The sequence below is a fragment of the Scyliorhinus torazame genome, chromosome 14, assembly GCF_047496885.1.
Source record: "Scyliorhinus torazame isolate Kashiwa2021f chromosome 14, sScyTor2.1, whole genome shotgun sequence".
Taxonomy (NCBI): domain Eukaryota; kingdom Metazoa; phylum Chordata; class Chondrichthyes; order Carcharhiniformes; family Scyliorhinidae; genus Scyliorhinus; species Scyliorhinus torazame.
Genome location: NC_092720.1, coordinates 27,547,590 through 27,575,542, shown reverse-complemented (window position 1 = coordinate 27,575,542; position 27,953 = coordinate 27,547,590). Strand labels below are relative to the sequence as shown.

Below are 27,953 nucleotides of genomic sequence, written 5' to 3'. Positions count from 1 at the left end.
TCATAAATAATAACCATTTGACCTAAGCGAGGTACCAAAGTGTGGCTATAGCTCCATATCTCAGAACGAAGCAGGAACCTGGAGGAGAGGAGGGCAGGTGAAAAATAGTGAGAGAAGAATAATCAATGAACAAGCTTTTTCATCCTTCATCAGCTCTTCACATTTCTACATGATCTGAACCTCCTTATCCCCCTTCATTTTGCTCCAGCTAGCTGATCCCACCTCCTAATATGGAAAAGAACATTTCCTCATTATTATCGAGGCTATGTGTTCCTTAATGATTGTGGAAATCTGTTTTTGGAAGCCAACATTGTACAGTGAGACATGACTGGTGATTGATCAGAATTTCCACCATGACGTTATAGATTTTATATGCAGCACGACCACAATATTATTGAGATAGCTACATTCTAAAAAGTAGCTACCAGCATTAATATATCGGTAAGACCATTGTTCTGAATCAACTTCTTTAAAGACTTAACTCTTCAGAGAGCTAAAATTCCTATTTGGATATGCTCATTAGCCATTGCACTAAAGAGAACAATTTTGAGTGCATTAGTTACTGAGTGTGTGTCCAGTTTCTGGAACAGTAATATTTTAATAGGGACATAAACTATATATATTAACTAGCCTATTACAATCCCAAAGGTAATTTCATCCCTCCAGGAGACTGGGTTGCATAGTTGATTGGAATAATGATGTTTAACTTCTGGCTTCAAATCCAGCTAAACTGATGGAAGTCAAGCTCCCCTCCTCTCTCCTTGCTGAGTAAATCAGAGGGAAATTAGTTTGGGACGTTTTAATCCATTTTCTATTGTGTTATGGTCCATTCAATAGAGATTTTAAAAATTTAATGTTAATGGTTGCATCAGTGTAGAAAAAGCTTAACTTGACATCAGTGGTGGGAACCAGTGGTGGGGACCACATGCGGCCCATTTGGGTTCTGAGTGCGTCTCACAAGACATTTTGTTGACTGTTGCCCAAGTGCAGGGTCATTGATTTCCGTCCGTGTAGTTTTATTCCTACCGGTAAAGAAAGGGTAAGTGAAGTGAGGTGCGTGCTGATCGCTCACAACATTGCCCGTATGAGCTGTGTATTCCCTTTGCATCCAAAGTGTAAGTATTTATCCAAAGTGTAAGTTTTTATTTTGCTTTTAACCATTTAAAGTTTATGATAGTTCGATGAATATATCAATGATTAAGAATCTTCTATAACTCGTTCTGAAATATTCAGTGTGTATTAATCTTATCCATGGGGCCTTGGTTAGTGGACAAGTCTGACTTCACTGAGCTAAAGGAAGGCCACTCATGGGGCCCACTCACTCTCGTAGGTTGTCCGTCACTGCTTTACATTGATCTCATGCCATACTCATCCAATGCTGCACCAATTGTGTTTTTGTGCGAAAAGCAGCAAAGATTCAAAAGATAAGTTATAATAATGTCATGATTCACCAGGTGTTTCACATCGAACAGGAGACCCTTTGGCTTATTTTATTGACTCTTTGGAAGAGCTGTCCAGTTACTCTTACTCCTCTGCTCTTTCCCCATAGCCCTGTAAATGTTTCCATCTCAAATATATATGTAATCCTATTTTGAAAGTTATTATTGAATCTGCTTCCACCACACTTTCAGCCTGCCCATTCCAGATCGCAACAACCTGCGGCATAAAAGAAATATCACCTCATCTGTCCCTTGTTCTTTTGACAATCCTATGTCCTCTCCTGCCCACAGCAGGCACCCCACTTAACCACTTCAGTGGCTCGTCCTGCATTTCCTTATTCAGTGATTAAGAAATACCTTTCTTCATGAATGTGGTGCCTTTCCAGTTCCCATTTTCTTGAAGGTGCATAATCCCATTCAATTTCGACAGCTGCAATGTAGTATGTCTTTTCATGGTAAAACAGATCAAGGAATTGAAACATGGAACATTTATTCACTTTGTAAAACTGCTTCATTCCTCCAGCGTAGTGATCTGTTGTCCTGCAGACCACTTCAAATACTCCTGCACAAAAAGGCAAATGGTCAAACGATTCCAAGGATGCTTTAAATGATGTAACAAAACAGGACGCAGTATTGACGGTGTGATCTGACTGGAACACTTTCAGAATTTCCTTTGACTTTCATTGATGAGTAATCCCCCCCCGATTGCTTCTTAAGTTATTCACAGGTTTTGCCTCTGCCAGTCTATGTGGGGATCTATTCAATACAGACAGCTACTTGACCTTGATTGCCTTTGGCTTTGAGTGATAATGGAAAACTATCAATAACATGAAGAAAGGAAATGATTAATGAGGACATGAGGGCTCAGTACGAAGAGAAGAATGTTGAGGATAAATAAGAACAAGGAGGGGGGTTATCAAGAGGGGTTGGACAGATAGGAGAACAGTATGGAAGGTAATAGGAGCAAAGAATTGTAGAAGAAGCAAAATGGACTTGGTAAAGTGAGAGGGAGTGTGAAGGCAGCTCCTACAGTCTACAACCAGGCCTTGCCCTCCACTTGCCACCAGCAAATACGACCTACAAGTGTTGGTATTCATCCTCCTACATCCTAAAGAAGGGAAGAGAATGAATAGAAGCAGAGAACAATGTGTGAAGCAATTAGAAAGGAAAGAATGAGAATGGCAGAGAAAAATCAACAACACAATCACAGCTGAGAGGTAAGAGGTAGATCATATCGACCAATTTACCACGAGCAATACTGTTGGGGAATCTGCAGGTTTATTACTATATATATAGATCAATAGCTGACAAGGTGGCCACGGCGATATTCAACCTTGGATACCACAACTCAATTGCACTGCGTTCTTGCGTGCAGTTGTTAGGAGCAGTAGGTTGAATTACAAACTTAGAAGTTAGGAAATTTATGCAGGGCATTACCAAGGTTAAATAGTCATGTGAAAGAAGGCCCAATGATTCAAGAGCAGTGACTAAATATCTAAAATTTGGGTTTGAAAATTCAGGAGAGAAGTGAAGCAGAGGAGAACAGGCAAAACGAGAGAAGAATAGATATTAATTCAAAAAAGACTATAAATTGTCGGAAAAAAAGGGAGGAGTGTTGGGAAGTAATGTTATGGGAAGAGATGATGTTGTAGTGGTAATGCCTCTGAACTAGTAATCCAGAGGTCCAGGCTGATACCTCGGGGTCATGGGTTCAAATCCCACCCCAACAGATGGATTTTAGGTTTAATTAATAAAACAAAGTCTGGAATGGAAATCTAATCTCGGCAACGACAGCCGATTGTTGTAAAAACCCATCAGGTTGACTAATGCCCATTAAGGAAGGAAATCTCCCATCCTTACCTGGTTTGGCCTATGTATGACTCCAAACCCACAGCAATGTGGTCAACTCCTAGCTGCCCTCTGAAATGGCTAAGTAAGCCACTCAATTCAAATGTAATTAGGGATGGGCAGCAAATGGGATATTCACACCCCATGAAAGAATAAAGGGGGAAAAAAGTTAACCAGATTTAAAATACTGAAAAAGAACAAATTTGTGGAGGAATCTTATCACACAGTGAAGATGTCCAAAGGACGAGGAACATCCAAGGAAGCATAATCCAAGTGTACAGATGAGCGACAAAAACGTTTCAAATATTTTGGTTCATGGGATGTGGGCTTCGCTGGCTAGGCCAGCATTGAATGCCATCCCTCACTGCCTTTGAGAAGGTGGGGGTGAGCTGCGTTTTGGAACGGCTCCAGACCACATGGCATAGGTACACCGACAGCACTGTGAGGGACTGAGTTCCGAGATTTTGACAACTGTGAAGAAACTGAAGAAGCAGTGATCTGAGCAGACACAATAAAGGGGACAGAGACAAAAAAGGTTATGATAGTGAGGTAGCTGCATTGATATACTTGGGGTTTTCTCTACTTTAGAAAGAGAATTAGACCTCTCCAATATCAGGTATAATTTCTTTCTAGTTTCTTAAAGAGGGATTTATGTATACCCTTACTAAAAGTGCCACCTACAAAATCACTATAATCCATTGGTCATAAATACAATATATTCCGAACACATATTCTACCTAGACTGTCAGGTTTCATGCTAGTCGTGAGTGAGGTGTGTGGGAACAGATTAACAACGTCTCTTCTGGTTCCTTGGCTCAGGAATGTGTTGCCCTGGAAATAAATCCCGTGGATATCGACTTCTGATCCAAGACCAATCATATGCCAGGATACTGTATTTCCTTTGCACATCTCCAAGCCTGGCTGGTTTCCGTACATGTATCCATTGATTGCTAAAATCACATTCCAAAGAAGAAAATGAGGAAGCTTCCATAAAAAGGGCAATACTGTTCAGCCCATTTTAATATCTAAACCATTACAACAAAACCCATCTTCCCATCAGAATGAATCTATTTTGTTAGTTTGAATGGATAGTGTCCTCTGTCAAATATTGGATTATACAATGTAACAAAAGTTACATTGGAGGATAAAGCGCAAGGGTATTTATTTGCTTATATCGAGTTATTGGTCACATTTTCTTCCTATTACATGTTGAATACGCTATTCAGAATCCAAGGTGGGTAGGTGCCAGATTGATTTTTTTGTTTTGGTCAGTGAGTTGATACGATCTGGAACGCACTGCCTGAAAGTACGATGGAAGCAGATTCAAACTGACAAAATTGCGTATATTCTTCAAACCGAAACATTTTGCAGAGCTGCCGGGGAACAAATGGCGGGGAGGGGGGGGTTGTGGCATCGGCAGGGCCAGAAGATCCTGCCAGTGGGGACGGCCGTAAAAATCCTGCCTACGCTTTTGATCGCGGACTATACATACATCAAGCCAAAATGAGCATCCAGATAATGAAATGAATTATTTTGAAAATGAATATATGTTTAAATAAATTATAACTATAAATTCTAAGGCTGCGATTCTCAAGTTTGCAGACTAAGTGCTCCTGCCAGTGGGAAAACCGGCATGATTCCTGCTGCCGCTATGAGGGACGGTGATGTGTCATTTCACATGATTGGGCTTTAGGTTGGCCCTGAGAAGGACTGGGCCTGTCTGCTGACAGTTCCCGCTCCTCAGAGATCAGAGCGGCGCCCCCCCCCCAATCACTGGCAGTTGCCCTACCTTCAGTCTCCCCTTCAGGTCCCACCCCTTGGCAGTGCCAACCTTTTACTTCAAGGGCGAGCAACAGGGTGGGCAACACTTTCTTCCAGGGTGTTATGGGGGATCCCTCAGGGAAGGTGGGGGGTCAGGGGGCTTGAGAAAGGTTGGAGGGGCTCAGGGCAGGGGTCTTTTGTGGGATGGGGGCGATTTGGCTGATCTTCTCATTTGCAGCCTTTAAACCATTTAACTGTCTGGCAGCAGGATAAAATGAAAGATCTGTGAGAATAATCTGAAAGTCTTCCCTTTAATGTGGTGGAAACCTTTGAAGTGTCTTTCACATCGTCAATTTCATTGCCCTTTATCTTTTTCAAGCTTATGTGCATGCCTAGAAGCCTAGAAGCTTTGAACTGCAATGTTTACATTCAGTTTCATGGAGCATTGCCTTTTAAAAGCCTCTTGATTGACAGGTCCAGTCTGTTTCAAATGGAGAATTACCATTTTTATATAGCTCTACAGGGATTCCTTAACTCTGAAGTACCTCTTCTTTTGAGCAGCTGTTCCTTCTAACCATAGATTTTTTTTAAAGAGGCTGTCTCTGTCCTGAAGAGGTTCCTGGAATGGATTTAGCACAGGGCTAAATCGCTGACTTTGAAAGCAGACCAAGGCAGGCCAGCAGCACGGTTCAATTCCCGTAACAGCCTCCCCGAACAGGCGCCGGAATGTGGCGACTAGGGGCTTTTCACAGTAACTTCATTTGAAGCCTACTTGTGCCAATAAGCAATTTTCATTTCATTCATTTCATTTCTTAGTGCTGCCCTGTACCTCCTCTTTCCATGAAACTCACCCCCTTTGCCCTTCTTCAGAGTGCAAAACACCAGTTCCCCATTTCTCAGGACTTACACCAATTCACGCCAGTGAAACCCCCGGCTGGGGGGCAGGAGCCTCACAGCAGGCCGTTGAATTGGACATCTAACCCGATAATTGTATTCAAATTAATGCAAATGAGGGCTTTGCATTTTCCTGTCGGGTCTGGTCGGGAAACCCGGACGGGATGGACCGGGAGACTCGCAGCAGGCTTAAAACCCGTTTTTTGCCCAATGTCCGATTCAACCATCGCAAATCCTGCCGCTAGCCAGTGGACCCGAAGAATCTCCCACCAAATCTTTAAATTAAGTTCTAACTGAACTAGTAACTCATTTTCAAGCATTATTTCATGCATGTGAATTTCAAATTATAACCAAAATATTCCGTTCCTTGGTAGGCATGTTACTGGCCATTGCTATGACACTCGTCTCATCAAAGACTTACAATGCATTTTGTTTGACTCTTGGAAATCCTCATCTTCTTTATCTACAGCTTTGGGATTAGTGGTAAACATCTTGATATTGTCATCTAAATACCAACTGAGATTCTCATCAAACACAGTCGCCAGCATATAGAATTCCTTGTCCACATTTTTCTGTGTCAGGGTCAACGAAAATACATAACATTTAAAGTCAGATCTATTTTGTTATGACTATTGCTGTGTATTAAAAGTCACACTTTCCATCGAATTCTCAACACCAGCTTCTCTATCCTTTAGATTGCATCCTTGATTTGAGGGTTGCCTTATACTGTCATTTTATGATGGGGCCAGGGCGAGCGGTCTTATCTCTACCTCAGCCGGAACAGGGATCTAACCCCATGGTGGTGGCATTATTTTTAACCACATGCTAGCCATCTAGCCAACTGAGCTAACCACGCCCCCAACACCAAGCTAATATAGTCATCAAAACCTGCATAGAGTGAGGTCTCACACAATAGACATTGTAATAGATTGATGAATTCAGGTTTCTGAATGGCGAGATGCAGAATCCCCTCTTCCTCGCTTTGGGTACCTATTTTCATTTGCATATTGTGACAAGATGCCAAGTGACACACAGGCTGCTGGGTGGGGCAGGGAACATGGGATGGGGTAATCCTTCCATCTTACTTTTTAAAGTTCTATGTACAAAGTAACAGAAAGAAAGCCGTGAATTTATAGAGTGACTTTCACTACCTTGGGACCTCTCAAATTTATTTACAACCGATGAATCTTTTTTAATGTGTAGGTACGGTTGCACCAATTTGCATGCAGCAATGTCCCGTAAATAGTTATGTGATAATGGTAAGATCTGCTGGTTGGGGGTGGGGTTTGGTAATGTTTGTTGAGGGATAACTATTGGTTAGTACACAAGGGAAATCTCCATTGCGGATATTTTTTACATCCATATGAAAGATGGAGCCTTGGTTTAATAGCATAGGGTGAATTTTATAGGTCACCTATGGGCATAAGAAATAGGTGACTGGATCTGTAAATTATGGTGCTGTGCCCACCACAGGTCCAACCACCCCACCCCGCCATGCCATGATTTAGGGAGCACTAGGGAGGTATTGGGTGGGGTGTCTGACTGTGCCCCAATTGCTGGGAAATATAATTAATTCTCACCTCCCACTGTATAGCCTGGAAGAATTAACCCTGCATGCTGCTGGTCGGGGAAAGGGGAGGTTTCTCTCCCACTACCAACGATGAACAATGGCAGCAGTGTGTACCATCTACAAGATACATTGCAGGAACTCATCAAGGCTCCTTAGGCACCCCATGACTGCTGCCATCTAGGAGGGCAAGGGCAGTAGACACATGGGAACACCACCACCTGGACATACCCTTCCAAGCCACCCACCATTCTGACTTGGAAATATATCACCATTCCTTCACGGCCGCTGGGTCAAAATCCTGGAAGTCCCTCTCTAACAGCATGTGGATATAGCTAGACTACATGGACTGCAGCAGTTCAAGAAGGCTGCTCACCATCAATTATCAAGGGCAATTAAGGATCGACAATAATTGCTGGCCTAGGGCATCACGGTGGCGCAGTGGTTAACACACTGCTGCCTCACAGCACTGAGGACCCGGGTTCAATCCCGGTCCCAGGTCGCTGTCTGTGTGGAGTTTGCATATTCTCCCCGTGTCTGCGTGGGTTTCACCCCTGAAACCCAAAGATGTGCAGGGTTGGTGGATAGGCCATGCTAAATTGCCCTTTAATTGGAAAAACATAATTGGGTACTCTAAATTTAGTAAAAATAAATAAATAAATAAAAATAATTGCTGGCCTAGCCAGTGAAGACCACATCCCATACATGAATTAAAATAACTAATTGGAGCAACACTGGCACAGATTAAGAATGAAACATGTTGTATACATGAATTCAATTCTAGTTATTGTCACTCTGAGTCTATTTCAACTGTGTTGGTATTTTCCAAGTGTAGGAGTTCATGGAGGATCATTAATGAAATTCATGTACCTGTTTCCCCTGAGAGTTAAGGGTGTTCTTTTTGCACACAATGAGAGGCCCAACCAGACCAGAGCTGCTGTCTTTAATGGAATCCACTGCGGAGGAATAGAGCCAAGTCAGGCAGTCTGGTTCATCCTTTCCGGGGCCAAAGTTCTCTGGAATGTTCCATTCATAAATAAACGTATGACCAGGATAGACATGAGGGGATCGAGCCAGTTGGGCCACAAATCCTGTTGAATACATTTAAATTTCAAAACCGTTAACATCTTTAAATTTTTTAAAATCAGTAGACATTTAAAATGTGTTCAGTGACGAGAGCAACAAGGACGTGTATTTATGTGGTGCCTTGAATGTAGAAACAATCCCAATCAAGCAAAAGTAGTTACCAAGCCAACAGGCTGGGAAGAGCCAAGGTTTTTTCTAAAGTCTCAAAAGTGAAGGAGTTTAGGGAGAAAGTTTTAGAACCTCGAGGCCTGGACTGATGAAAGAATGGCCACCGAACGGAAGCTAGAGGCAGAGGAGCAGAGAGTTCAGGGCTGTCAGAGGCTACAGAGATAGTAACAGTGAGGATAAGAATTTTTAATTGGAGGAGCTGGAGGACTAGGAGTCAATCCAAATCAGCAAGGAGAGAGGAAATGGGATAAGATATTGGCAGCAGAGTTTTACATTAGCCAGTCTACAGAGGGTGAAAGATGAGACTAGCCAAGAGTGCATTGGAATAGTCAAGTCTGGGGTTACAAAGATATGGATGAGGGATTCAGCAGCTGATGCATTTAGAGAGGGACAGAGAAGGGAGTTATTACTAAAGTTATGCAGAGTATATGGAGTCAAGATTCCCAGTTGTGGATAAATAGGAGACTGCTTTTGAGGACCGTCTGAATCAGCCTGAGACAGTAACCAAAGAGGGGCTAGGAATGGATGTTAAGGGTACAAGAAGGTACTGACCGAAGACAACAGCATTAGTCTTCCCAAAGTTTAGCCGTGTCTTTGAATTTTGTTGCCGAGGGTTACTACGTAGATGAGTGAGAGTGGGAAGCTAAGATAAATCCTGGAGGATTCTTAGATTAACACTGCAAAGGTGAAAAGAGAAACCTTTGCTATAGATGTGCTTGTTATGATATGGTATGTAAGAGTGGACCCCACTAAAGGTATTCCCATGAAGTGGACAATGGATGAAAGATTTTGCAGGTGGATGGTGTGGTGGTTCCGCTGCAGAAAGGTCAAATGCTGCAGAAAGGTCAAAGAGGATGAAAATGAATAATACAACTCTTTCACAATGCTTCAAAATCATGACTGAATCCTGTACTATCGACTGCAGTAAATCCTCACTTAAAGTTGTAGTCGCATTCCTGAAAATCATCACTTTAAGTGAAACAACTTTGAGTGAATCGTGTTTTCCCATTGGAATCAATGTTAAAACTGGAGTTAGGTTCCATCGGACATTTTTGGCCCGGTAGAACCAAATATACAGACTGAATTACTGCACCATACATGTGCCATACTACATATTCCTAGCTAAAATAACTTAAAATAAAATAACTGACCAAATATTTTAAAATACTGTAAAGTTAGATACTTTAGGACTTTCACCGAAGAACAAAACATTAAAACATTATAAGTTGAAATGCTGCACCTTCCTAAATGCCTACACCCATAAGTGAAATAACGTTTGAAATAAAATAAATTCCAAAAAATAAAATAAATACAGCAATTGCACTCACCTTGTTTTGGATTAACTGGGCTCCGTCTCGTGACATAAAGTGGCCAGTGTAGGTAGCGGGTGAAATTCCAGGATTTTAGTCTGAGCTCAGAGTGGGAACGGGAACATGGAAAAGACCTCAGTGCTGGCAGCAGACACCAGGGACTTTAAAGGTAAGAGAAGAGGGTGGGAATAGGGGCAAGAGGAAGAGGGACTTCAAGACTGAGGGCGGGGTGGGAACGAGGGTGGGAGTGGGAGCAATGCCGGGAGCAAGGCTGGGAATGATGGGAAGGGGGGCTTCAGCACACAAGGGCAGGAGTAGGAATGTCGGCAGCAGAGGGGAGGAAAAGGAGCAGCTAAAGTCATGCTAGGTTGCAACAGACACCATGGACCTTAACAGTAAGAATGGAAGGTGGGCACAGGGGCCAGATAAAGGAGGAACTTCAATACTCATGGTACAGGTAATTTTTGGGACTGATTTGACCTGACCTAGCTCAGAAATGACAAAGCCCCATGAAAAAAATGATTTCCGTTTTCTTTTGGACAGCTTCAGGCTTTGACGTTTATTTCCCCAGCTTTAACTTACCTATCTACCTTTTTATTCTATTTGGTTATATTTAAACACTACACTTGTCCATTTCCACATGGCACTGGTCAATTATACAGTGGTAATGTCCTTAATGTCAAAATGCATCAAATAATTTTGACATGTGTATTCTAAGGCTCCCCTGATCACGAAGACATGCATAGAATCTAAGTATGGTTGTAACACATATTTATTCATAACACATGGGAGGTAACCAACAAACTTATGTACAGACAATTATATCTAAGTTACTGTGGATCGAAGGTGAGATGGGACTGTTTTGATCATCAGCTATATATATTAGTATTGTTATATACAGTTATATACATTGGTGCAACTATGTCCAGTTATATACAGATATGCATATGTGCATATCACCACAACATGTAAATGCTTACAGGCTGAATTACCTGTTGTGTTAGTTTGATAATTGGCCCCCTCACTCTCTTTCTCATAGGAGACGCCATGAGGATGCATGCTGTATATTTGGCTTGCATTGTTCCAAAATGTCACCTTGATCCTATCTCCAACTTCTGCTTTAATGACAGGTCCTATAGACAGAAACGTGATCACAGTCAGCATTTTCTTCCTGTAGATTACATTATATAACTGCCGAGTGCAAGGTACCTCACAAACTGAACACTGGAGGTGGCTGAGAACGTGAGCGGGTCTCGATGAAATTCTGCTTTTTCACACAAAGGCTGAAATCCCGATCAATGACAATGGGCAAACACTTTGCTTTTGTCTGTCGCAACTCTTTAGCAAACTAATTCATAAACAGACTGGGATCGAACTCATCCTCCAGCCCAGTGAAGCTTCAAAATCAAGAGTTGGGTTTAAGTCACCATTTAATAGTTTCCTGCATTGCACCATCCCAGATGGTTTAAATGATTTTTTTTTTAAACCCGGGGAAAAGCCAAAACAAGTTTAAAGTAACAAAGAAGGATATCCAAACGGAATTTCCAAGTGGCTTGAAGTAAGGGCTAATGCACTAAGCTAGATTCCTATGTGTGAGTACTAACTGTACATTACTGCACTCTATGGAAAATCAGCAACCTGAAACATTAACTCTGCTTTTCTTTCCCTACAGAAGCTCTCTGTTTCAAAGCTCCTTTACATAATTTGCCAGCGCAAAATGAATCAAACAGCACAAGAGCTCGGAGATCATTTGCATGGGCTATTAGGTGTCAGCAGCTGATAAAGGGCTTAAAGAGATCCAGATTTGTTTGAAGTGCTGGAGAATGTTGTTCACTCATCACAAACTAGCCTTCCTGTTCTTTTTAACAACCTTCCCTTCAAGTGATTCTCGAACACAATGACACGGAGCAACCGGATTCCTGTCAGAGGTGCAATATGAGGTTCAAACAATGGAAGTTTTTCTGCCTTGTTTGTCTGGTACCTAATCTGTGTGCCACTAGGGCCATGCTGTGCCTGAAAAGCAGCGCGCACGGCCCAACGTGGCTGGTAAATGATGGGAGACCCCACTCCCGGGATGCATCCGGCTCGCCACGCCGCGCGAGGTTTCGCGAGGCTTCAAGCTTTATGTATGGTTTAGCACAGTGGGCTTGACAACTGCTTTGCAATGCAGAACAAGACCAGCAGCCTGGGTTCAATTCCCATACCAGCCTCCCTGAACAGGCGCCGGATATGTGGCGACTAGGATCTTCAGTGAAGCTTACTTGTGACAATAAGTGATTATTATTGGGGCAGCACGGTAGCCTTGTGGATAGCACGATTGCTTCACAGCTCCAGGGTCCCAGGTTCGATTCTGGCTTGGGTCACTGTCTGTGCGGAGTCTGCACATCCTCCCTGTGTGTGCGTGGGTTTCCTCCGGGTGCTCCGGTTTCCTCCCACAGTCCAAAGATGTGCGGGTTAGGTGGATTGGCCATGATAAATTGCCCTTACTGTCCAAAATTGCCCTTAGTGTTGGGTGGGGTTACTGGGTTATGGGGATAGGGTGGCGGTGTTGACCTTGGGTAGGGTGCTCTTTCCAAGAGCCGGTGCAGACTCGATGGGCCGAATGGCCTCCTTCTGCTCTGTAAATTCTATGAAAGTCTATGAAAGCATGCCCATTGTGGGCGAGATCACTTTTTGGCAATTCTGCATGTTAGAGTGAGACAGCTAGTCTCACTTTAATATGCAGTTCCTTAAGGTAACCAAGGTGTTGGGATCTATCCCCTTCACCTTGGGGACCTTGGGCAAGTGCCATTCAGTACTGGTCTCCAAAAACGGGGAGCAGGTGGAATGGCACCGGTGGGTGTCTCCCAGGGATTGGAAGCCACCCCTGGGCCCCTGCTGGTACCTTGGCAGTGCCACCTGGTGCCAGCCTTGGCTGCCTAGGTGCCCAGCTGGCACTGCCAGGGTGCCAGGCTGGCATTGCCAAGGTGCCAGGCTGGCATTTTTTTGCATGGTGGGGTGATTATGTGGAAGGGTTTGGGGGATGAAGGGGGACCTGGGGACCATCTTATACTGAATGGTATCTTGGGGGGGGGTCGCGTCGGGGATGCCATTTATAAGTGTTTTGACTTCAATAAAGATAAAAGCCACGGCGCAGTATAAAACAAGCTGCTAATTTGCTATTGCCTGTTTTACTATTGTTACGAAGATCGACCCCATCTCCTCATCCGCGTACACACGAAAAATAATAGATGTCAAGTGTTGTGTGATAAAATGCATCACTTTTCACAACGGAAGATAAAACTAAAGCAATCTCCCAATTTATTCTTCACCGAGTATTCCAAGATGCTGTTCTTCTGGTGTCCTCGCCTTGTGTTTTTTAAAAGTATCGCCTGTGTATTCTCTGTAAACAGCCTTTTTGTATTTTCCTCCAATTCTTGTCTCTCCTTTTTCAAAAAATACCACGGCATCTCTGCAGGCACAGGAACATACGGCAATTAGTTACATTACTTAATCCAAATTTTTTAAAATACCGTTCTTTGCTCTGCTCCCTTTTCTGCCAGGTCAATTTCCACCTTCCAATTGACAAGCCTGGCAGCATCTGAGGTCATTAGTTCCTCAGAGAAGTGGATCCTCAACCTACAGTGATTATGGAGCTTTCAAACTTCTCCTCATGCAGAAGCAACTCTTACGTATTCTATGGCTATCATTAAGGGGGTCCCTACAAAATGAGCATGTCATTCTTCAGGATCCTTGGCATGAAAACAGGGAAAGCATTGCTGTCACATTTAAGACCAGTGTAAAATTTGGCAGCACATGGTAACATTTGTGATGGCCGTTGTGCTTTTGGGGAAAAACAAAATAACATGTTTTGTGTTGGGGTGATGGTCCATTTAAGAACTAGTCTGCTCTGAAAGAGTTCTAACAAAAAGCAGCTTTACTGTCAATAAATGATCATGTGATCAATCTGCCCAGGAGATTAAAAAGTTGCAAAACAATGGTCAACAGAAATTAAGTCCCAAATTAAATCCCTGGATGTGCTTCCATGATCAAACAGTTTGAGTTTAGTTTAGCACAAGGTTGCATGGTGAGGACATTTCTTTCAAGAAGGATTCAGTTGAAATCCTGAGTGATGGTTAACTGAAGGACTCCTAAAGTGAGTTTGATTTCTGGGATAGCCATGCTGAGAGGAGAGATTGGAATGCAAGATTCTAGTGTTACAGAATAAAGACCCAAAGTAGCTATGCGTAAGGTGGTAGCTGGTCCTGTGTTATTTGGGGAGTCCACAACACAACCATGGGGCTTTTGGAGGAGATTTGAAGGGAAACTCTTGCTGGAAATAAATGGAAGGTCCAAGAAATCTCAGCCCTTATATGAATGTTTGAAACAGTACTCACGCCAATGGATTAATCTTCCACTTTCAGATAAATATCTGACTTGAATTTATTGGGGGTGTATGTCTAATTGGTGTAGAAGGAAAGTTGAGTTAAGAAGTTTGGTTTAAAGTCTACCCATCTGTGTTCATTGTGTTTTCTTTCATGTAATTGACTAAGATAATGTACATATTAGTATTCATATTCTTTGATTTTTATGTCACAAAATTATTTTGATTTAAACGATGAACCTTGTCGCTTCATTCTTCTAGTAAATATCTGGGGTTTGGGGCTTTAAAACAAATAAGCACGTTACTGGTCTCTACCAAGATCATAACAAATGCTGTTCATAACTGAAAGTGGGAAATGCTTTTTGTCATAACTCGCACGAGACTTACGAAGTGGCAATGATTAAACTCCCCATGCGCCTCGTTGAATACGAGCTCCCCCTAAACCATGTTAGCTAAACTATCGCATAAAGTTGGCCAGTTTGGTTACCGACAGAGAGGAGAGGCACAGCTGGCATCCCTCGTGCCATGTAAATAATAGTTATTGCAATAAAACTTTATTTATTTCTACAACTCAGTGTGGACCCCCTTCGTAGTCCACTAAGCTTTTCCTCTTCCTCCCCCATCTCCCTCGATTCTGCCTGCTTTGAAATCCTGGGGAAAATATCTAGATCATGGAGCAACAGTCGGGAGATCACATGCTTCCCAAAACTCTTCTAAATTGCAGGAAAAATACTTTTTTGGTTGAAGATTTTTGTCTTGCACTCATCAGGATATTTGCAAGAATACAATGTGTGGGAAATCAGCAATTAAATACTCTGCAAATTCGTGCATCATTATATTGTATTCATACAGCATACATTTGTTGAGTTCCTGCACATTATATTCTTGCCAATGTCCTGATAAGAACATTGACAGAAAATGTCAAGTTCTGTACTACCAAGAGACTATTCAGCTTAAACTGGTGGAAGATCACAGGTCTACACAAACCAATTTCAGTTTCTGTTTCCCAATTGAAGAACTGTGAGCAGGTGGCTCTGCGCTGGGCGGGCCACTGGATCATTTGAATGACCCAACCTACCATACTTGGGCAATCAGAGACCTTTGAGTGTTTCCCCAGGGAGCACTGGGCTGATTATCTGCAAGAAACATATCCAAATGCCTTCAACCTCCTATCATAACACACGTCTGGAAGTTCCTTTCGCTGGCCTTTACTCTTGGCCTTACTATATTTCCTACATGTGGATATACAACGGCTCAGTGAGACGTACCCATGCTGACTGTCTAAAGGCTTTGCTGTGAATTGGTCCAAACCAGATGGTCCATAGTCCCAAATGACCTCCTCCGCAGCAATGTAATAGCATCTTTCATGCCCTTTACTGGTGACCTTTTTGGTTTTCTTCTCATGGTCCAAAACTTTAAACAAGGCCTGCATTCCAGCTGTAACCGTAAAAATAATCATGGTTTATTATCAGGTACTGTATCAGAATGGTGAGTCATTGGATTAATAGATGCACACCTAAATCTGAATCAGAAGCTGAAGGTTTGAGCCCTATACTAAACAGCCTCAGCAAGGGTTGACCATAATGTAGCCTCAATTTACTTGGGATGTAGGGTATTCACAGCCAGGTGGAGTATGCATTGGCTCTGTGGCAGTATTTTTGCATTAGGAGAAAGGTGTTAGACTCGGGGCCCCACTCTAGAAACCCCTAAGAGAGCAGAGACTGGAGTGCTGGCTCTGCATACTGACATCCTGCTGGTTACTTCTGTCCGATAGGTGTGGGTTCCCCAAACCCCATTGCAACAGCGAGGTAAGGCTCTTTCACAGAGATCTTTAAATCTCTGAGGTCACCAGCTCGTGCTGTGTCTTCACTCTTGACCATCAGATCCGGGCCATGTACTTGTAAATTTGATTTTAACTCAGAAGAAGACATTGTTATAAAGGAAAATGCTGATGGCAGAAGTGAAAATGGTGACACAATGCAGAGATCCTTCAAGTGGGCAAGCAAAAACAAAGCAGTTGCGATGGAGCAGTTAAACTTTCAAACCTTCAACGTGGTCATTAACTTGACAGCTGAGCAGCCATGTTCCGGGATTCTTGGGCACCATCACAGCAGTGACAAATGTAGCAGGGAATAAGCTGATCGTATCAACATGGTGATGCCTATCGATCAGAACCTGTCCATGGAAATATGCAGAATGTATATCCACCTCATTTCCCATTCCAAATAGATACCAAACCACTTTGTCACCAGTGAACATGGAAATGTCAGGCAGGTTTCCGTAGACATATCCATTAATGGCTGAAAAATAGAAATAGGGTGCAAAGCCTTTACAAAATTTGATTTGAAAATTGGTCCATTTTTAGCATTAAGCAAATCTGGTCATTTATCAAACTTCCACCAGCTCCAACCCCCAACACCACCATCCGCCACCTCAAACCACCCTTGTCAACACCTTGTTTTATCCCTCTTTCTTTTGGGTATCCCAACACATGCAACATTCTTCCCAATTCCACTCCAACCTCAATGATAAATGGTAAGCAGCTTCTCTCAGCCTCTGCCAACTAACTGCAAAGAGGTGTTTAAAAGTACGTCTGACGGCCTGAACCTTGTGTATCCCCACCACTACTGGGACAACTGAGCTACTGAGCCGTTGGAATCTGTGTTCACTCAAAAGCTCATCTGTTTTAATAAATAAGAATGAAGATCTGTATTATCCTGAGACTGTCACAGTATTGATTGCAAGTCATTTCTTGATAGAACAATGATCTATTGAGTCCATGTATTATACAGGGAGAACCACAAGTGTTTTAGAACTAAGAGATTAAGCTATTGGTTACTAATCGATCTTGCAAAGTATGCAACTCTACTTATTCTCACTCATTCCTTTTTTTCTATATATGTCGATCGAACCAGCGACGCCAGCATCTCATGGATAAATGACAAGAAAAAGCTACAACTTGCATTTCAAATAGTTCTCCAATCTAGCAAAATGGAGTTATTTGATTCTGTTTTGGATTTTTAAATTTGTACTCGTTGCATTATTAGAGGTGTCTCACATGCAGAAGCTACCTGCTCACAACAGAGAGCTGTCAAATGTATCATCGTTTTTTGTTGGTGGGGAGGGAGGGGGGATGCTTCAGAGCATTTGAGCAGCAAGATTTTGGTGTCATTTACATTAAAGTGATAACATAAAGTTCAATTCACAACAGCTTCTCGAAAATGTCCAGCAGCACCCACTGCTCCCAGTGACGCTGATCAAACTACTTGGCTAATCAGGGAGGTGGAGAAAGCACATAATAGGATCTCCTCTGTATGTGCTGGCATAGAGAACCTTTGGAGCTTGGCAAGGATGATACAAGGCTTTGTGTAAAAGAGAACATGAGTTGTAGGGTGCTGTGGAAATCAAGCAATTACAATCAAGGAGATTGTAAATAGTATCTTACAATGCATTTTGTTACTTTCCATAAAATCTTCATCTTTGACATCCACTCTATTCGGGGTAGTGCAATAAGTTTGAATATTCTCATCCAGATACCAGCTCAAGTTTTCATCCACCACTGAGAACAATAGGGCATACTCTTCATTGGCTTCCCTGCCCTGCTTTTTCTTTCCGGTTAAAACACCTAGAAATCAAACAGGGAAGTGGAAATAATTTGGTAATTCAGTCATGCTATTACCAGCTTCCTTTGAACCAAGTAAATGTTTGGTGGGTAAAATGGGAAAGGCCAAAGGGCAGCTTGCTCCATAACACATTTAAATTCTCCGGCCGTTGGGATTCTCGTTTCGCCCCGGCAGCGCTCCCCCCCCCCCCCCCCCTGCCCCCGCCCGCGGACCTCTTGGCAGCATGGGGTGGCTTCAATGGGAAAACCGGACTGACAAATGGCAGGAAGAGAGAATCCCGCTGCCAGCAACAGCGCGCCATTGAGAAACACACGGATGGGGGACAGGAGAATCCCACTATTTTTATCTATTAATCACATTTAACTTTACAGCCAGTGGATTAATTTTGAAACCATTGTTGTGCGGACAAACACAGACCGCCAATTTGTGCCCAAGAAAGTCCCATAAGCAACAAACGTCTGAACGATCAGATAATCTGTTTATGGTGAATGAGGAATAGGACACCAGGTAAACGTCCCTCTCTTGGTTGAGTAATGTCATGGAATCTATTAACTCTGCCTCAGCAAAAATAAATGCCTCACTTTATTGTCTCACCTGAAAGCTAGCACCCCTCGCAATGCTACACTCCTTCGGTATTGCACAGAACAGTCAGTCTAGAATATGTACTCAAGTCTGCAATGGATCTTCAATAATCCAACTTCCTGTTTCAGAGCTGAGAGTGGTTGAGGATAGATATCAGTGCTAGAGTCAGCTTGCTCAATTTGCATTGCCTAAGGGCTGGATTCTCCGATATTGTGGCTTAATGCCGATGCCGGGGTGGGAACTGTGGTGTTTTACAACGCCAAAATTGGCGCCGAACCCTCACCGATCCTGGGATTGGTGAAGGGCTAGCAGTGGCACCGGGTAAAACACCCGGCTCCCGTGCCAAAAACGGCTGGAGAATGGCTAGGTCCGTGGCCACGCATGCGCCTGGCGACGACCTGCAGCGGTCACGCCGTACTACATGACGCCGGCCAAATACTGCCCCATAGGCCAACCCCTGGCCACCCCCCCACCAGTCTCCCTAGCCCTTTCGGAAGCCCCACCCCTGGCCAGCAGCACGACTCCCGGCCGACTGTGGCGCTGCTGGACACAGTCCGCGGCCACCATGCTGGGTTACCCACTGCTCAGATCACACGTCCCCCACCGGGACAGGAACCCAGCCCATTGGGGGCTGGGCATCAGGGGAGGGCCTTCCGAAGACGCTCCAATGCCATTCCAACAGGGTGCAGCGCACGATGCGATGACACCATTTCAGAAGGGGTGGAGAATTGAAAACTGGCGTCAAACCGCCGCCCCTAATTTGAACGTCGGAAGGGATTTTCCGCCCGATTGCAGATTACCTCTATAACAGCGATGGACACATTTTGTACTTCCTCTTTCTGCCTCAGCAGCCACAGCGCCTGTTTCACGACTTTTGAAACCGCAGGTGAAACTCGGCATTGGTAATTCCTCCCGGCGGAGGCTGGGAGTGGCGGAATCCCCGGAGAATGCTGGGGTGGGACCGCTAATGAGATGCGGCTGGAGTTTACTCTACATGCGGAGTAGAACGCATTGACGCCACTGTTGAGGCACTGGAGCATAGCATTCTGGCGGGTGCCTGACGTCGGCCACGATTTTGCCTTCATGACCGATTCTCCGCCCAAGCACCCTTCCCGATTTCGGTGTTGGCCGATGGAGAATCTCGCCCAGAGCCTTTTACCCTTTCAATTGATAGCTCCCAGCCGCTTACCCAATGCTGTTTCATTACTTTACTTATCTGCTGCCAGGACAGAAAATGCATTACAAAAGAGCATTGCGACAGCAACATAACATACCATTCAGGGGACAGGAATAAAAATAAAAATGCTGGAAATATTCAGCAGATCAGAGAGCATCTGTGGCGACAAAGATTTAACGTTACTTCAAAAATTCTGATGAAAGGTCATCTCGACATGAAATGTGAACTGTTTCTCTCTCCACAGATGCTGCCGGACGGGCTGAGTATTTCAAGTTTCCAGCATCCACAGTAGTTTGCTTTATACTCGATGGGTAGGCTCGGGACAGATCTCTGATTTCCTTAGATCCCTGATTTCTGCTGCATTTTGCTGCCTGTGGTAGTTAAGTCCTGTCTCTGTAACTCACACCAATCTCTGGCATCTGAGGCCTCACTCTGAACCACAGTTTTCCAGCCAAAGTGGTGAACACGATGCACAGGATGGGGCCACGTTTGAGGCCATTGTTGAGTTAGAAGCGATTTAGTTCACCTTGGCTGGTATTTGACGACACACTATGTACAATGCCTGACGGATATGTCTAAAGTGGAGACACAGGTAGACATAGATCATGCTCCAGGAGGTTGTAGTAACTTCTGAGTCCGAAGTTTGATTGAGTCCGCGGCAAGATGCGAGTGCCTTTATACACAATAATTAAAGAATTCTCTGAACAAACTGAGTGTCAGATTTCCTTATCAATGACAGTGAGCACTCTTCAGAAGTGATTAATCACTAATATAGTGCATTCCGAGCACTAAGTGCATTCCAATCACTCAAGTGTGATTTCACTGTACTTACCTCTCTTTGAAGTGGTCCATGTTTACAAACATTGAGGTTTCACCACTTTGGCCACTGAGCCCTGAATCCATATGAATGGATCAGAGCTGCAGATGGTTTGTAGAAGCTGTCAATCACAGACCACTAATCGAAAGCTATGAATGGTTTGCAGCTAATGGATCTGCAACCAGATGCAGGTCACAGCTGCTCTCCTTCCAGGAATGGACATGTGGAGTTGCAAGGTAAGTATTACAGCTGTAATTCTTCTCACTGCCCCTGTCTGGGCTGCTTTCCAGCTTCCATACAAGGGACACTTTTCTGGAGGGGTGGTGTTTATGTTTGGGAGGTCTTTGTGTGGGAGTTCCTGTGTGGGGAGGGTGTGGGAGGGTGTGGGAGGGGGGGAGGGCTCTGGTAATGGAGATATGGGCAGGCAATGCATTGCTCGTGAGCGGTAGCCCTCGGATGGGCTTGGATGGTTCCTACCCGCGCGGCCCTGGCGTGGTGGACCTTTGGTGGGCCAAGGTGGGGAATGCGAGGTCCACCACATCAGGGCTACGGTGGCAAAACCATAAGTGATCGGCGCCTTCGTGATTCCCGCCCACGGGAGGCCGAAGCGTAGGATATTGGACCCGCTAAGTAGATGCAAATGGGTCATTAAGTCCAATTTGCATTTATTTACATACCCACCCCCGGCGCACATCGTGGACCTTGTTCACGCCGCCAGCGGAGGCGAGGGGGGGAGAGTTCGGAGCATTATGTTTGTTTAAGCCCCGATCCCGATTTTCCACCGACGCCCGCTTCCATGTCCCAAATGGGAATGCATTCCGGGCTTCCCGGGATCCTGCCCATTAACTCTGCTTCTCTCGGCAGCACGATGGCGCAGTGGTTAGCACTGCTGCCTCACGGCGCGAGGTCGCAGGTTCGATCCCGGCCCTGGGTCACTGTCCGTGTGGAGTTTGCACATTCTCCCCGTGTTTGCATGGGTTTCACCTCCACAACCCAAAAATGTGCAGTGTAGGTGGATTGGCCACGCGAAATTGCCCCTTAATTGGAAAAAATGAATTGGGTACTCTAAATTTATTTTTTTTATAACTCTGCTTCTCTCTCCAGACTGGCAGAGTTTTTCCAGCACTCGTTCTCTTCATTTCAGATTTCTAGCATCTGCAATATTTTACTTTTATTTCCCCAGATGAGCTTTGCTCAGTCCTGGATTCTGATTACCCATTCTATTTTGGAGCTAATGTTTTTTAAGGCATTGTCTAGAATTACACAGAGTGTACAGCAGAGGAACAGGTTGTTTGACCCATCCAGTCCATGCCACAGTTTATCCTCCAGTTGAGCCTAGGTTTGTCCTGTTTGATGACAGGACTCCAGAGATGCCAGTGTTAGGTTTCTTGCATTGCTGGCCTGAAGATGAGCAATTCCAGGAAAGGTCTTGGTTGGGATTTCTGGTGCGACGCGCCCCCGGGATTCTCCGTCTCGCCAGTCGGCCAATGGGGTTTCCCATTGTGGGCAGCCCCACGCTGTCCGGAAATCCCCGGGCTGCTGGCGCAATGGAGAATCCCGACAGCGAAGAATCCAGCCCCATTACCTGTGGCAGGGGAGAACAGCAGCTTTTACATGCTTGGCTTCCTCACGGGCTTCATCTGTGTTTCTTTGTTGCAATGTCAAGCTTGGTATTGGGACGAGGTCTTTGAATCTCACAAGATGTCTTTCATGGGATTCGCGATACTCGAAGCGACTCGTGAGATTTACCGGGTATGATCCAGATCTGCATATTAGGCTCATTTAAATATGCGCTCGTGGGATTCTCCCGGCGCCAGGGACCAAACTGCCACACCTGGAGACCCTCGTCAGAGTGCCATTTAGTGCTGCTTTCCATAAATGTGGATCAGTCGTAATGGCACTTGGTCTCCTCGGCCCCAGGTGGTCGGGGACAGCGCAGGGTAGCACCTTGACACTCCCTCTGGCACCTGTGCACCTTAGCACTGCCAGCCCAGTACCCTGACAGTGCCACCTCGGCACCTTGCGCTGCCAGAGTGACAGAACCTGGGTACCCAAGTGCTAGGTTGGCAGTGCCAAGGATTAGGGCCTGAGGCGGGCTCACCAGGTTGGGGCGGGGGTGAGTGAGGCTGTGTTCCTTAGGCCCTCCCCAACTTTGGTGGGGAGAAGGGGGGTGTTGAAAACGAGGGAGGGGGTGGGCTGATAGGGGCAGAAAGATTGGGGCAGCCTTCTAATATGAGGCCCCAATCTGCGAGGGGTCTTACCCTCTGAGCTCGCCAGCAGGAAATGACTCAAGTGCAGCCTCGGCGGAGAGAGACTCCCAAAGCCAAGAAAAACAGCAAAGTGCCGTTGAATAGCGCGATTTTTCACGGCGCTGCAGGCATTGAGAAACACCCTCCGAAACCCATCCCAAACTGGACATAGATTTTTTTACCGATAAATTGGGCCCGTTACCTCCAACAGTTCAGTCAATCATTACCTTTTTTGCAAATGATTAACGGACCAATCAGACCGGCAGAAACATCTCGGGGTGCATCAATATGCGAGTGATAAATTCTTGTCAAACAATCGGTATCCGCGTCAGCTGGGCTTTGGTCTTCCGTTAGGTCCCACTTGTAAGTGTAATTTGTTCCTGGATTTATACTGTCATCCTGTTTCTCCCGGACTGTGGAGTTATCGGGATAAAGCGCACCTAGGAAACAAACGGACAGGATTGATCATGCATTCTGTTACAATAACATCCCTTTCATACTTGCAAGTTGTACAGTGTGAAAGAAATACTTGCTTGCTTTGAAAAACCGAAAGTGGGGCAAAAGAGGGAACAAAATGATGAAGCTGTGAGATGGTGCTCTTTATTACTATTAATGGTAAGTTAAAATTCATGGTGAGTTTTTTACTTTTGCCTTTTTTTGAGCTTGGGTGAACTCACGAGGGATGTAAGGAATCTATGAGAGCCGGGAGAGGATGTATAGCCAGGGGGAGCACTGTGCTGACTATGGTGTTTGGAAGCACAGGGAATGTGCTGGGGTGAATTTACTTGCTACAATGACAATGTGGTTAGACGGAATGGAGGTCCGAAGGGTGTAGCAGCTAATTCGTGCACAGCAAGCTCCCACAAACAGCAATGAGATAAATGACCACTTGAGCTGTTTTAGTGATGTTGGTTGAGGAAAGGTGTTGGCTAGTACACCAAGGAGATCTCCGCTGCCCTTTAAATTAGTGCCATGGGATCTTTAATGTCCACCTCAGAGTGCAGAGGCGTTGCTGTCCTACTCTGAATAGAGGCACTGCTGACACATGTGCAGGAGCCTACAATCTTTCTTGGAGGTGAGCCAGTGTTGAGGATAAAGTGGTTTACTCTAATTGGGGGAGGTGTGAACGATAGGAAATGGAGGAGAGAGCAGGAGCATTGGTAGATGCTCCAGCCTGGATAGATCCGATGAGGAATTCGGGGGGGAATTATGAAGGATAATGCAACAGCCAAAGATGTGCAGTTCGGTGGATTGGCCAATTCTTTTTTTTTCCAATTTAAGGGGCAATTTAGTGTGGCTAATCCACCTACCCTGCACATCTTTGGTTTGTGGGGGTGAGACCCAGGCAAACAAGGGGAGAATGTGCAAACTCCACACGGACAGTGACCTAGACCCGAGGATCGAACCCGGATCCTTGGCACCGTGAGGCAGCAGTGCTAACCACTGTGCCGCCCTGCTGTCTCCTCGGTGGATTGGCCACACTTTTGAGGTTCACCAACAAAATAGAAGAACGTAAACCAACTAGCTCCTGTTAGGGGCACTGCCCGAACATAACAAAGATCAACGGAAACTTAAAAACATCAAATAAGAGTGCAGTTAAAGGGGTCAATAAAGCACCCCAACCCCTGCGGTACCCACCGGGCATGGTAGGCCTCGATGGTGCCCATGGACACCACATGCTCCCTTTCGAGGGACACCCGGCCACGAATCTAGCCGTGGAAGAGAGGTAGACAGTCTGTTGGTGGATTGGCCATGCTAAATTAGACCATAAGACATAGGAGCGGAAGTAAGGCCATTCGGCCCATCGAGTCCACTCCACCATTCAATCATGGCTGATTTCAACTCCATTTACCCGCTCTCTCTCCATAGCCCTTAATTCCTCGAGAAATCAAGAATTTATCAACTTCAAATTGCCCCTTAGTGTCCAAAGATGTGCAGGTTGGGTGGATTAGCCATGCTTAATTGCCCCTTAGTATCCAAAGATATGCAGGTTAGTTGGATTGGCCACGCTAAATTGGCCCTTAGTGTCCAAAGATATGCAGGTTAGATGGGGTTACAGAGATAGGGCTGGGTCTGGGTGCGTGCTCGGAGGGTCGGTGCAGACTCAATGGGCCGAATGGCCTACTTCTGCACTGCAGGGATTCAATGGATTCTATGAAACATGATCATAGTTAGAGAGAATCTTGGTTAGATCTTGGTTAGGGCTATTTGATGCTGTGAGGAAAGGCATGAAGCTGATTGGAGGGGGTAGAACTGGACAACAAGCATAGATCTAAGATGGATCTTGTGTAGCCTTGTGAAAATAGGGATGATGTTGTGTTTGTGATACATTGTACCAATGATGGTGACAATGTGTGGGTTAATGCTCATTATTTTTCACACCGAGCAAGCACGATTGCGGCTATTCTTTCAAAGCAACAGCAAGGAAAAGCGAAGGAATTCTCTGTGGAGCAGATAGATGGTGTAACTCATTATGACTGGTTATAATCCAGCACTGTATCTCTCAGCAGACAACTAAGAACAAAGGGAGAAAATAACAAACATCAGCTAAGAAAAACATTTACCTTCATTTTCTTTTGTGTAGGTGAAACCATGTGAATGAAGTGAATAGGGTCGGGAAGCAAAATTCTTCAGGTGAATGATCACTGTATCGCCTTGTTCAGCTTTTATAATTGGTCCTAGAAAACCCAACCATTTGGGTTTCACAATCTCCTTGGTATAATTGCCATCTGTATACTCCAGATACACAGCTTTCTTATACACATTTCCTATCCTGGTCGGACCCCGTTTCAGGAAAACAGATGCATGCCTGTATAACATAAAATACAACTAACATTAATAGAGAAAGGACTTGTAGTATATGGTGTCTTTCATGGGCTTAATGTGTCCCAAAGCACTTCTTAACTGATCAAGTTCTTTTGAAGTGAAGACACTGAAGCTAAGATCCCACAAAGAGGAATTTGTTAATGTGATGAACGGTTACTGTATTACTGTACCCTTATCATCATGTAAGGTGATGTCCCCTTTAAGACCGGGCTTGGAACCATGGGGACTCCGCCTCCGGCTCCGCCCACCTGGGAGTCGTATATAAGGGGCCGCCTTGTGGGCGGCACCCAGTTAGCACCCGTCTCGGCACCAGGCTAGTTCTTAGCTTATTAAAGCCTTCTTTACCGTTTATTCTCTAAGCGTCGTTATTGAGGGTACAGCAATTAAGTAACTGAATAATCTGTCTTTTGATAGTGTTGGTTACACTATAACTGTTTGCCACAAGACTGGGAGAAACAGCTTTGCTGATTTTTAATTGGTCTAATTAATTGCATAATTAGCATTCCATTAACAAACAATTTGCATTGCACCACTAAGGCCTGCCTGATCTCGTGCACAAAGGTTGCCATAGTCCCAGAAGACCAAAGGGGTGGGCTGACTGGTGGCGGTTTAACCTGAGGGTCACCACCCCTCAGGTGAGGGGCAAGGTTGCAAAGGCGGGGCTTTCATGGAATAACCTCAGCCGGTACGGGAGTTGAATCCATGCTGTTGGCCACACTCTGCATCACGAACCAGCTGTCCAGTCAACTGAGCTAAACTGGCCACCCAACACCAGCCACACAATGCTACTGTAGAGGAGTAGTGCACGGAGGTGCGTCCCAAGATGTTGAAAATACATTACGATGACACCATTGATGTGAATGGGCTGATGCAATGGCACGTTAGGATATGTTTAAGTTGTGGGCAGCACAGTGGCCCAGTGGATAGCACTGATGCCTCACGGACCCAAGGTCCCAGGTTCGATCCGGGCTCTGGGTCACTGTCCGTGTGGAGTTTGCACATTCTGCCCGTGTTTGCGTGGGTTTCGCCCCCACAACCCAAAGATGTGCAGGCTAGGTGGATTGGCCCCTTAATTGGAAAAAATGAATTGGGTACTCTAAATTTAAAAAAAAAAAAGGATCTGTTTAAGTTTATTTCAAAAGGGCAGTGGAAATTAGCTGACAATTCTCGGAAACATGTTACAATTCTCGGAAATATGTTGCAGCGCGCAAACCTATCCTTTCTATGGACAACCTTTTACTGCAAATAACAGTTCATAACTTGGGGGAAGTTGCACAACCACCTGTGAGAAGGCTGAACTAGGAGGAGACAAAAGGTAAGTTGACAAGACGCCCTGTGTTTAAATGACTACGTGCAGGAGGAAAATGTGGAGAAGAATGACTACGTGCGATATTTGAGATATTTTCTCATGATGTGAACCAGTCAGAGACCCCCACAAACCAATCAAGGGGCACTGAAGGATCAACACCAGGACAGTCGGTATGCAACCAAGGGATAAAGGAGGCTAAGAACCTTCATCAGAAAGCCACCAATGGAGCGAGATTATCAAGTTCAGAAGTCCAGCTGAAAGCGGATTGGTCATAGTCAATTCAGATCCAAGCAACATGCAGTCAACCTTGACTGACTATCTAGAGGGCGCGTTTCAAAAAGTAATTACTTTTTAACTCATTGGTCACAATTTTACGCTCTTCCGCCAGAAGGTTTTTAGGCAGGGGTGTGCGTGAAACGTGAAATTGAAGAGCCAGGATACCCTCTGGGATCCCACCCACCCGATCACGCAGCAATTTTACATTGGGGCGGGCAAGGCCCTCAGATGGGAAGCCTGGCCTTGTCCCAATTGAGGCCAATAAGTGAACAATAATTGGCCACTTGATGGCAGTTACCCACCCCCACCCCCATTCCCCCTCCCCACCAGCCGCAACTTTTAGGCAGAAGGATTAAACTTGCATGGAGGAAGGCTGAAAATCAATTAGAGTTACATCTTGGGTGGGAAGGTCGGGGGTGGGGGAGTTTGTTGTGAGAGGGAGGGGTTGGGGAGAAGGGGGGGATGCGTCCATCAGAAACCTCCTGTACTCCACCCTTTTAAGATCAATCAGATTGGCCGTCAGCTCTCTAAGATGGGACTTCCTCCTGTAGCATCCTGGGAAATCTCCTCTGTACTCTCTCCATGTCCTTGACGTTTTCCGAAAGAGTGGTCAGAACAGGATCCAATACTCCAGCAGAGCTCTAACCAGTGATTCAAA

At 44.9% G+C, this 27,953-nt stretch overlaps 1 protein-coding gene and 1 long non-coding RNA gene across 2 annotated transcripts in view; one reads left to right on the top strand and one right to left on the bottom strand.

The window, feature by feature from the left end:
* The window catches only part of cp (ceruloplasmin), a 55,624-nt gene that overhangs the window by 21,565 nt on the left and 6,106 nt on the right, over positions 1 to 27,953 (bottom strand). Inside the window, exons 2-12 of the mRNA XM_072473867.1 lie at positions 25,449 to 25,693; positions 23,112 to 23,324; positions 17,882 to 18,061; positions 16,482 to 16,736; positions 15,705 to 15,873; positions 13,385 to 13,524; positions 11,066 to 11,206; positions 8,380 to 8,600; positions 6,364 to 6,514; positions 4,025 to 4,237; positions 1,797 to 2,001 (exon numbers count right to left, since the gene is read on the bottom strand). Of these exons, the coding sequence (XP_072329968.1) occupies positions 1,797 to 2,001; positions 4,025 to 4,237; positions 6,364 to 6,514; positions 8,380 to 8,600; positions 11,066 to 11,206; positions 13,385 to 13,524; positions 15,705 to 15,873; positions 16,482 to 16,736; positions 17,882 to 18,061; positions 23,112 to 23,324; positions 25,449 to 25,693 (2,133 nt within the window). The remainder of the gene's footprint in view (positions 1 to 1,796; positions 2,002 to 4,024; positions 4,238 to 6,363; positions 6,515 to 8,379; positions 8,601 to 11,065; positions 11,207 to 13,384; positions 13,525 to 15,704; positions 15,874 to 16,481; positions 16,737 to 17,881; positions 18,062 to 23,111; positions 23,325 to 25,448; positions 25,694 to 27,953) is intronic.
* Positions 23,320 to 27,953, top strand: part of LOC140389602 (uncharacterized) — a 68,780-nt gene continuing 64,146 nt past the window's right edge. The window contains exon 1 of the long non-coding RNA XR_011934427.1: positions 23,320 to 23,499. This is a non-coding gene — a long non-coding RNA (uncharacterized lncRNA). The remainder of the gene's footprint in view (positions 23,500 to 27,953) is intronic.